Raw genomic sequence first — 12,073 nt, 5'->3', positions numbered from 1 at the left:
GGTGGCTTTATCATTTTAATAGAATATATATATATATATATATATATATATATATATATATATATATATATATATATATATATATATATAAAAAAGTAAAGACACAGCTGTTGGGAAGATGTTAACCATATTATTACATATAAATTAACATTCTTTAAAATGTTCTCAAATTATGAAAATAAAGTGCCCAATAATACATTAATCTACTTTAACATTGAAATGTACAACAACACCCCCAAGACATTATAATAACAGGAATTAGAACAAGATCATTCCACATCATTTACAAATTCATGAGAGTGCTTAATTATTAAGCAAGTTGTATCCTTTTACTGCTGCAACAGGATTATTCTTACTTGATGGTTTCCCCTTTAAATGAATACAAGAAAAGCACAGACAATGGTAGGGGTGCTAATGTAGTCAGAGTCAGAAGCGTTTATCACGCCATCATCTAACCTTACAATATTCACATAAACTTATTACAGAAAAAATAGACTTTGGAGTAATTATACATGAAAGAATAGTGATAGAGACAGTGATGACAGACTACCAGAATTAATACTATAATACCATCTGTCATATGATTTGGGAGCAACATATCTTAACTGTTTGTATAAATAAAGCTAAAAATAAGGTAGAGGTACTAGCAATAAACACCAGCATACACAAGAACGAACCTATTAAGCTAACAAACTAAGACATGGGTGTCAAACTTTCCGCATCATATTGATGTCACGTGATGTGTCATGATGTGTCACACAAACGTGGGATGGGCGTGGCCTGCACGTGAAGCATCCGGCCCACAGGCTGCCAGTTTGACACTCCTGAACTAAGATAGTCAATCATGCTACACTACACATTTTCACAATGATATTTCCAACATACACAAATCCAATTCAATTTTTGTCAAGGCTTTATCAAATAAAGAATTTTATATATGATACACACTTCATACAATGCCTATTATTTAAATGGCCAAATCATTCAATCTACCTCTTCTTTTTAGTAGACTTCTTCTTGTAAATAACCACTCTATTTGAAATTTGCTTAAAACATGATATGAGAGAGAGATACTAGCCACTTTCCCAAACAACAAAGGCACTTATTGGTCTACTAAATACTTGAATCAATCCACAAACACTGCATATAATTCAGAAGACAATGCCAGATTTTATTAAATCAAGCAGAACATACATTACTGATGAAGCAGCCTCCAAAAATTCCCCCAGTCCATGATCAGCAGCATGGAAATTTAGTCAATATGACAACCACAAAATTTAATTCTTCCATAAATTCATATAGTTCTACTAAAATTCCAACATATTTAATCATAAACTTATTTAAGAAAATACATGAGAACTCAAAAAAGATAGAGGTAAAGCATTTTTCATTTCCATACATTACATTCTTAGACTTAGAGAATCTTTTCCAAACGACATTGTTGTCTGAATTGTAGTAAAATATGTTTTTGTGGTGTTAAAAATATTCTTTTCTGTTTATCAAAGGTTTTTAAGTATTTACATCTCAAGGAAATGCTGTCCTATTCTTTTCAGCTTTTACTGACTACTTTTATTCAATATATTTTTTTTGTTATTGTTACTGTTACAAGTGGCACTATTTTAATTGGGTTGTGACCCTCTAGTTTTGTACTTAGATTTCACTTAATTTTCCCTCTATAGATAATCAGCAACTTATTTATCTTTCTAACTGGTTTTATGATTTAATCAATTACTGTTTTGTTGTAGGAAGAATTTCTAATTTTTAGATTAGTTCTATCTTAGTACATGCAAAGCTTTATTCCAACTTCTACTTGATTACTCTTTCAGTTTAGGAAAAAAATCTAATTTTTAGATCAGTTCTATCTCAGTACATCAAGGTTTTATTCCAGCTTGATTCTCTGAAAGACTTAAATCATTGTATAAATAGAATTTTATTTCACTAGCTTTAATTTTAATCAGTAGTTATTAAAATTCAATGTGCCTTTATTTTATAATGACTTCTAGGAGGTATGTATGCATATACATACACACACACACACACACACACACGTGTGTGTGTCAAAATCACATTTTTATTGGGGAGATAGAAAAGCCCCAGATTAGTTTCAGTTGGAGTTGACAACTGGCCAACTTTAACTTGAAATGGTGAAGAAACTGGGCATCATATGGGTTTTTTCCCTATCTCTTCTTCCTTTCTTCATCTTTTAAATTAAATGCACACGTATTTATCATACTTGGTAAATTAGTGGTAAGCACTAATACTGAAGAGGTTCTGTGCTCCAACGGCAATATTCATTGGAGAACATTAGAGTATAAAACTTCCTTTACCTGCAACAAATATCATGTAATGTAGAAGTGCTAAGAACTGTTCTCAGTTATAGTTGTCATCATACTCGTGATGATTCTGTATTAAGTGAAAATCATATCTCATGTAAGAATCATATTTACGTCTGGCCAGGAGACTAGTGACTTGCTACTTTTCCTGCCGGCTTTTCCATTGGCTTTGTGGGAAGCCAGCAAGGCAGGTTGTAAATGACAATCATAAGAAATAAATATTGCAACCATCATGACTGAAAATAGTTGCCAAGTGTCTGCAAATTGGTTGATAAGTACCACACAAAATTTTCCTATCAGAAACAATGTAAATTTTAATACATTCCTGAACCAGACAGTGTATATTTTAAGGCAATAAGTTAAAAAGTAGGGTTGTATATCATTACTTTATGTGAGAAATAAGCCTAAAATTAATAAATACTGTACTTTCATTGAATAAAATGAAAACTTTGCTTTACCTGAACCGAGAAGAGTCCATGTCCTAATTTGGCTTGTCCTGTTCCAGTCCACACGCATGAACTCATGGGGAATTTAAAAAAAAATATTAGGAAAAGTCCCACTCCCCCCAAATGCAAAGTTCCCCTGAATCCAAGCCTGCACAGCTTAGGCACAGGATTGTAAAGTCTGCAGGCAAAGGCACAAGACAAATCCACACACAGTCCAAAATCCTGGCACAATCCAGAGTCCACACACGATAAATCCATGTCAAGGCACAAGCCCAAAATCCTAGAAACAGGTCTGAAGTCCAAACATGCCACTTGGACTTTATGAAGACTGGAGTCACTGAGTTGGAGCACTTACATGGTAGAGAAAATGGGCAGCTGTTTCCAATGTCACATTGCTCCTTGTGTTGGGCTAAATACCTTTATAACTCATTAGGAGGGACAAAGCTGCCTCCTCTCACCAGTAGCATTGCTGACTTCCCTTGTGCTTCCCTCAGTTCAGTCCTATACATCCTAGGACAGTGGTGGCTAACCTTTTGGGCTCCTGTGCCAAAAATGGTGTGCCGGCTCCCAGAAGGCAATGTGCACAGCCCCCCCACCCCCTGTGCATGCACGTGCAATTCCCCCCGCCACCACCTTACCTCCACTGCACCTCCCAGCTGATGTTCAGCCCATTTTCAGCCTTTTTCGGCCTGCCAGAGGCTTGAGGGAAGCTTCTGCAGGCTTTGCAGGCCACTGTCACTTCCGGTATTTCCGGAAATAGAGGAAATGATGAAGCTAGCTTATTTTTCAGCCTGCAAAGCCTGCAGAGGCTTTCCTCAAGCCTCTGTCAGGCTGAAAAAGGCCCGAAAACTAGATGGGAGGTGTGTGCATGCACAGTGAATTTAGTTTGCCTGGGGCTCACATGCCAGCACAAATAGCTCTGCGTGACACACATGGCATAGGTTTGCCATCACATCCTAGGATCTGGTAGAGGAGGCAGTTCCTTTTCATATCTGCTGACTGGCTCAAGCGATGACCCTTCTCCACCCTGTGCTTTTGACTGGGTTTCCAAGCTCTCCAACTGTAGCTGTATCTCTCCCCTCTCCTTTCCAGCCAGGCACTCATCTAATCATTCCCCTGATGGCCCTGTGAAGTCCTGGCTTCTCCTCTTCCTCTGACATGTTCACTTCTTGCTCAGAGTGAACAGAGACCTTGGCATCTTTCTGACCCTTCCCTGAGTCAGTTCTTCCTCTTCATCTGGGAAAGTCATTATAGAGATGGTGGGAGGAGAATGGTGAGGAGGAGAGGGTACATGGAGTATTGCTGGAAAGGAAAGTCCCCCTCCAATAGAACACTGGACACTTGCATTTCAGATGTTCTTTCTCTTTTCTGCCTTTTTTCAACTTGCACCACAGGCTCTGGCACATTTTTGTCACCTTCAGTAAAACCTATCCAATGAGGACTGCTTCTGTGTTTTCAGAATTCCTCAAAAATGTGAAATTGCTTGGTCATCAAGTAAATTCACATCTCTGTTTGCCAGACCTGTGTCAGGATGGTACTTCTCCACCAAGTTTTGAACTTCTGCCCAGTTTGCACACATTTCTTTTATCAAGGAACATGGAGACATCACTCCTTATCTCCTCCTCATCTGAAGAAATATCTTTAGCCTCCTCTTGTTGATGCTCCTTCTGTAGTTCCAGCAGCTCCTCGGGCTCAACTCTTCATGATGTTCTTCCATTAACTCCTGAACATCAGCAGCATTGACCTCCAAACCCATGGGTTAGCCCAAAGATACAATACCCTGCACAATTGTCAAGCTCAAATCCTTAGAAGTCTCTCTGAGTCACAGCTTCTGATCATAAATTCTTCCATGAATTTGTGATCATGGAATTCATTGTCCTATAAAAGACTTCATTTCAGGCCTTATCAGTAAGATTAAGGCAGAGCAGGAAATTGAAATGATCCTTCCAGAATTCTTTGAATGTCAACTAGATGCCAGAGATGGTCTCTGGAAAAGTGCCTTAGTGTACAATTTGGTACACAACTTTTTGAAGTTTGAAATGACCTGCTATCCATGGACTGGATGAGAATAGTGGCGGCGGGGGATTTAGAAACCTTACAGTGATGCAGTGGTACAGAACTCCTCCAGTAAATCATCCTCCAAGCCTTGAGGGTAGGGAGGTACATTGTCCATTATTAGGAAAGCTTTCAGAGGCAAACCTTTCTCCAGCAAATATGTTTTCACTGAGGGACCAAACACTTCATTTATCCATTTGGTAAAAAAAATGCCTCAAACTTTGCTGTTTGCCCTCCACATCACATGTGCATTTGATATTTATGACATGATGCTTCTTGAAAATTCACAGGTTTTCACTATGATAGAATACTAGAGGCTTGGTTTTTAAATCCCCAGTAGCATTCCCACACAACAATAGAGGAAGCCTGTTCTTCATTGGTTTGTGACCTGACAATAACGTCTCTTCTTTTGTGATGTGGACTCTACTTAGCCTTGTTTTTCCGCAAAAAAGATTCGGTCTCATCACAGTTAAAAACTTGGTGGGGAATAAAACCCTATGAAGCCATGAATTTCACAGTCAGATTCATCAGCAGCCTTTTTGTTAGCACTCACTGCCTCGCCATGCCTCACAACACTATGGATATCAGTCCTCTTTTTAAAATGATCAAACCAGCTATGACTGACCTTAAAAAACTTCAACACTCTCACCACTTAGTCCCAGTTTGTTTTTCAAGAGATTAGCATGCAGCCGTTTTGCTTTTTTATATATCATGCCTTCCAACACACTGTTGCCCTCTAACTGTTCCTTGTTTGCCCAATTAATAAAAGCTTTTCAACTTCCTTAAGTGTTTGGGAATCCTGCTTTGTTACTTTCACTTCTTTTGCAACATCGGCCTTTTTAATTGCTTCTTTATTCTTAATGATGGTGGTGGTGGAGAACGTTGTTCGAGGCATGCCGTATTCCCTAGCAAGGTCAGTAATCCAAATACCACTCCATATTTTCCTTTTCTATCTTTTGATCAAGAGAGGTGCAGTAATTTTCTGCTCAGCGCTACCACTGTTCATTTTCTCATGATTAGAAAAAAAGCATTTAAAAATACACAAAATGACCACATAAACTAGGATAAAACCTCAAGGAGATGTGTATAGGGCAAGAGCTATCGCATGATCAATGTGTATCCCTTTGTTTTGGCTGGAAAGGGTAGCAAGTCACAAGGCAGCCAACATTGACAAGCTCTAGATTGAATGTCAAGCACCAAACAAATGACAAGCACCAGGATACAATTTTCACATCAAATACTAAATTTGACAACTTTCAAAACAGTCGAGTACCAAGTACCATTGTACGGGCATAATGAGCACCCTTGTTGAGATTCCATTTGAATTAAATGGACCTGAGTCAAAAGAATTTGTCTTCAGTTTCTTGTTGAGGGAGAGAGAATAAATTTGGAAAACAAAATTATTAATTAAAATTATGTTTGTCAAAAACAATTTTTAACAAAAACATTCCATCAAATAAAATTCTTTGCAAATCTACTAACAACTAGGCTGTTGGAGAGTTTGTTAAGTTAGAAATTAGATTGCAATTAACAACTTGCATGTAAGTTAAATCTTTTTTGTCCAGTGGAAATGCATTTTTCTTTAAACAAATTACATGGATTCACCATGTATAACTAAAGATACCAAGTTTGCATTTTGATTGATCACAAGATGCTTATATTTCAACAATGGTTATATTCTATACCCAAAATACTGCTAATACATTATCATTTATATTCACTACAAAACTAATTATAAACGACTGATTAACAAATAAAAATATAGCCTCTAAAACTCTAAAACTAATTTGGATTTCTTATCCTTTATTTAGTAATTATGTTCATTAGTTTATTTCTTTCTCAAATCTTTATGGGACAAGTAAAATGAAAGCAATATCACATTCACAATTCCCATAAGGAACATAAATAGTAGGCTGTTGAAAGAAAAAACATATATGTAGCATCTTTCCATATGATTGGAAATTTCAACCCATACTTTGACAAGCAAGACTTTGTTCAAATTTTCGCTTGATATAGGTCTGTCAGGATAAATTGTTACAAATCTGTTGCTTGTGTGTTTAGCATTCATATGAATTTCATCTTACTAGGGTACACTTCATACATTAAATTAAAAGAATTATAATCACAGTGCTGAATTCTTCACTTAGAATCTACCTGTCAATTGGGAAGTTATGCTTACTGTAATTAAATATATAATATGTATTATTATGCTTATTTAATTATATATTGCATTCAATGAGAACAGCATTTTGCAAAATATATAGATCAAATGAACATTATAGGAAAAAATGAAAAAGAAAATTCTTAATTATATATATTGAGGTTTAGAAAATGCAAAACTAGAGAGCTGTTCTTGAAATATTTTAAAGATTTTGAGAGTGATGGAAAGGGGGTGGGGGAGAGAAGTATTAGAGTTTTGATGACCCCAACTATAAGATCAGTCAACAAATATAAATCAAAGTCATGGAAAGTTTTTAAAGTACATACAAGTTGTTTGTATAGGATTCATAGCTGTCTGAATGATTACAGAAATGAACCTTTTAAAGTGAAGTGCAAGACAGATAAAAAGAGACCAAGAACTTATCATCTCTTAACTAGCAGGCATTTTAACCTTGGTAATACTGTATTACACCAGCTAGTTCAAGGTTTATTTTTAGTCACTAAAAAGAATTCTTATCCAAGCAAACAGATAACTTTAACAGTTTCTGTTTTGCTAACATCACAGTTAAAAATAGCATTAAGAAGGTCAGTTGATTTCAATGGAACTGTTAGTAGACTAGTTGGAAACATCAAATACTTTTTAAAAAACAGACTTAAGATTCAAAAGATATGCATGGATATATTTGTATATAGCTCTGATTTAATATTCATATTCCTATCAGTTCATAAATAACATATCTCTTCTGATAGCAGTATTATATCCCAGACTAATCCCAGAAATATGATCTTCCTCAGTTATATACATTATATATTATGAATGCTACATAGATATATATATACCTAAACCATGGCCTAAATTTTTCAATATTACTATAGTTTGCATAGATAAAACTTAGGGTTGAAATTTAAATTCTAATTATCACGTGGACTGCAATAACTTAATTTAAAATATAAATATTAAAAATTTTCAAGAAAATTGTATATAATAAAGGTACAATGTTTTGTCTCTATCCCAAATTATGCAACAAACCATTTCAATGCTTGGATAACTTTCATAAATTAATAGAAATGTCTGACAAAGTTATATTTTCCTCTTTTATCTTCTTCAGGTATTATTCTGCTAGTACTGAAACAATAATAATTTATGTGCCAAAATATTTAAGAGGTGAATATAACCAATACATAAAGATAAGGAGTCTAAACCATGCCATCATGTTCGAACCTCCAAAATTGAAAGACAGTTTTAGAACTTTAGAAACTATAACATATAATGTATGTCCTGCTTTAAAAATTATTCCTGTTCAGCTCTTTTAAGTATACAGCTATGTATTCTACTTTGCAATTTCTGTTACAATCACTGTATTTTTTAAAGAAATTGGTTTCTTACTTTCTCCTCAAGGGATGGTCATTTATTTTTTTTAATAATAAACTTTATTGAATATACAACTAAATTAAACAAACAAACACAAACACAACAAAGAAATAAATAGAGAAAACAATTTAAAAAATCAAATAAAAGGCAATTTCATTATCGACAGTTTGTGCTTCCAAGGGATAGTCATTTATAAATGTCACCCAAAACAAAAACATTGTCGGTCAGAGCTTTTCAATTTGATAAATGTTGACAAAGAATGATCCAGTGATGATGTATAAAGTATTAGATGTATATAAACTTTATAGGCAACTAAAATGGCCTGAAATTTCAATTGTATGGTAAAATCAATCATGTATATTTGTTTATCTAAAAGTTAAACATATTTAATATTTATAGTTTAGTATATTTATTTATTCAAAAGTTAAATGATGTTGCTTTCAATGGGTTCTATATGAATGCAAGGAGCACCTTGTATTTCCATCAGCCAAATTAAAGGCCAGGTACAATTCACTTTATCGATGAAAATTTGAAAATCAACATTGGTTATTTAGTGTATAGTTTTATACCTGCTAACTAATTAGTATATAAAGCTGTATTCAGTGGCACTTACTCCCCAAGAATTCAGCCTCAATTTAAAATATGTTGTTTTAGAGTTATCACTTAAACATACCCTTTGGTATGTCTCAATGTTGGAGGAAAACTAAATCTACACACAGTAGCTTACTTACGTCTGGGGCTCCTTTTCATTTTGTTGTTTTTGCTGTGGCTGAAGAACGTTATTTACCAGCTCAGTGAACCCACTAAAGGGGAACCACCTGTTCAAATAAGCAAATAATGTGACTGAATAACCAAATGAAATCATAGTATAATTTTTTTTTCTATAATCATTATCATCATCATCATCATGTAAATGCAGGAAAGCTACAGCCAATGGAAATGTTCACTGCAATTAAGTCAGCCACAATTAGGATTTAGGGGAGAATAGTTTTAAACCAGAATAATCCGCAAGCAGGTAGCAAGAAACCACATCCAACTGAAATGTGGATGAAATAACACACTGAAAGCAGCTTTTACAAGCCAATCCAAAAGCAGATAACTAACTGCAGCCTAACTGGTATTCGTTTAAAACCATCAAAGGTGCAGAAAGCAGAAAATGGCAAAGATAGAGAAGTAAAGCCCACTGCACATGTGTTTTTGTTTTTTTACTTACTGTGTCACTGGTTGTTTTTGTTCTTCTTTACCCCTAAAAAAATAAGTGCACAACTGAGTGCAGTGTATATAGGACATAAACCCTTTTCTATATCTGTCATATCTGAGTGGCATCAGAAAAATATTTTTATTTAACTACACCTTGAATCCAAATCAGTTTTCCATTAAACAAAACTATAAATGGACTATCATAAAACATAAAACGTACAATGTCTCCAGGAAATAATAATAACCCTAACACTGGAATCTTAAGACACATAATAAGCCATACAATCTCCAATTTAAATTTGTAGTTTGAGTGACTAAAAGCATATAAAAAGCAATTCACTATATACAGTAGTAAACTAAATAAAACAATAAACTTCAAAAGTACTGTTGTTGATATTGGCAGCTGAATTTCAGCTCATGGATTAATCACTATGTTCAAAATTAGTTCATACTTTTCAACTATTGTATTTGTGATAAAACAATTATTTGTTTATAGCCTGCCCCACAAGATTCAGTTTTAAATCCATAAGATTCAGATGCTCCAATCCTTCCATAAGGCTTTGAAGATCTGGCTTTTCTCTGAGCACGGAAGCAGAATGCTGGATGAACCTATCTGTAACAACTAGAATACTAAATGATTGTAGATTGGCCTCGGTTTATAGCGTGTTCTCCTCTATGCTATCTTTACCTATTTCATTTTGGTTTTCATTGTATATTAGCTGCCAGAATCACAGTTGGTAAGTTGGAAAGCCATACAAAGCAAATAAGCGAATAGTTCAATGAGGCTCTCGTTAAAATAGCAAAAGCCAAAACAAGTTTCAAAATATGACAAACTGCCAGGCGATAGGTTTATGAATTTCATGGGTTCTGACTATGTCTGAGATTTTTCTAGCAGTTATGCTCTTGATTATACCTTGACCTCTGGGATTTGAAATCTCCTTGTTATCTATGCATCAGTTGGACATGTTGTTTGTTTCCTCTTTGTACAAGTGGTTGGAAATACCTTTTGCCTCCTGTTTGACTGCTACTAAACATGCCTCTTCTTGGCAATTCCTTGGCTAATTGGATGGATCTCCTGCTTTACAGATATATTATAGTAAATGCTCTTCAGGGTTCATTTGCTTCAAGATTTCACCTCACTGCATGTTATCAAAGAATGAATTGTTGCACATGGTTCCTCTGCGTAACTTGGGTTTCCCCTTGGTGTATCCTTTACTCTTCTCATTGCATTTAACCATTATGTGCTCCATTACTCAGCTATGAGCATTTCTTATTACACAGGCTCTGTAGCCAAAAAGATGGCTTTAATGACCTATGTTAAGATTCATGGCATTTCATTATTCATATAGTCTTTTCCTTGGCTTCCGTTAGTAGCCAACTTTGTAGATAGCCAAGTACCATAACTGCGTCTCCCTAGAACTTGTTGGATAGATTACCATCTCTCAAAAATACTTCTTTTCATATTCTGTCAGACAATCATTCTTTCTGGCGATCCATTTTGCTCTAGAATATAGGTTACATAATCTGGTGTTTCATGTTCTATTACTTCCAGTGTCTCCGTGTTCATATATTCTACTCCACTGTCATTTCAGAAGATAATTAACTGGCATTAGACTATATTGCTTACCATCATTGTGTATTCTTTGAGTATTAGACTCTCATTTTGCATGTTTTTGCATTTTATGGCTATGTATTTCTGTATTGTGTGGTAATCAGTGAAGATGATAAAAAATCAGTTGCCTGAAAATCACTTTTCTTACCACTCCATATAGTCACTATGAATTACATCCAAGGGGTGACTTGATCAACTGTTGATGATGTTGGGCAGTGACATGTGAGTTGTACTTGCCATTCATGTACCATAATGATATAGTCCTATGTCTGTTCCATTGTTTTGACTTGCAAGTTACTTTATGGCTTTAGAGATCCCAATTCTGAGTCATCTGTGCCACAGGCAAATGCAGTTCTAGTGAAGAGGGTGAGTTACCACTCTAGCTTCTTCACCCTTCACCTCTAAGGGCTACATATAGGATAACTTGCAACTGCCCCAACAATAATGTTCACTTCATTAGAAACTGTACATGTTTCCATTGCAGTGTGCAATCTTGATCGAACATTTCATAGAAAGTAGACCTCCATCTATTACTTATACATACAGACATCTTTTGTTGGCATCTTGCATTTCACATTGGTGGTGAAACCTTTTACAACTCCATTTCCAATTCCTTGCACTGTTAGGCCCTTCTCATATGCTAGGTAAACTTTTTCATCTCATTCTATTAAAAGTTCTTTGTTGGTATACGTTTATTGGCTCCAGAATGTATCCTCCATCGGAATCCATTGTTTTCTTCGACTGCTTTATAGCATTCACTCTGTGATTCCAATTGCTTCACTTGCTGTAGTATTTCCTGCTACTTTCTCTTTGGTGGCTCCATCTTATTTTGTTCAGTCTTCCAAATAAGGTAGTTTTTCTTTAGGCATACTGCTTTTTTGCAGCAAAATAATAT

General features: G+C 35.1%; 1 protein-coding gene across 26 annotated transcripts in view; it reads right to left on the bottom strand.

Moving 5' to 3' along the window:
* Positions 1-12,073, bottom strand: part of RIMS2 (regulating synaptic membrane exocytosis 2) — a 279,536-nt gene that overhangs the window by 238,730 nt on the left and 28,733 nt on the right. For 20 of the 26 annotated variants that reach the window (XM_087931589.1, XM_087931590.1, XM_087931593.1 and 17 more), the window contains exons 2-3: positions 9,580-9,612; positions 9,098-9,184 (exon numbers count right to left, since the gene is read on the bottom strand). The exons of the other annotated variants lie outside the window; for them this stretch is intronic. In XM_087931589.1, coding sequence (XP_087787715.1) covers positions 9,098-9,184; positions 9,580-9,612 — 120 coding nt within the window. The remainder of the gene's footprint in view (positions 1-9,097; positions 9,185-9,579; positions 9,613-12,073) is intronic. 26 annotated transcript variants of the gene reach the window in all.

Source organism: Pseudonaja textilis, chromosome 3 (assembly GCF_049901715.1).
Source record: "Pseudonaja textilis isolate UNSWEBS1 chromosome 3, rPseTex1.2, whole genome shotgun sequence".
Classification (NCBI taxonomy): domain Eukaryota; kingdom Metazoa; phylum Chordata; class Lepidosauria; order Squamata; family Elapidae; genus Pseudonaja; species Pseudonaja textilis.
Note: the sequence above shows the minus strand (reverse complement) of the source record. Positions and strands in the feature narration are given on the sequence as shown.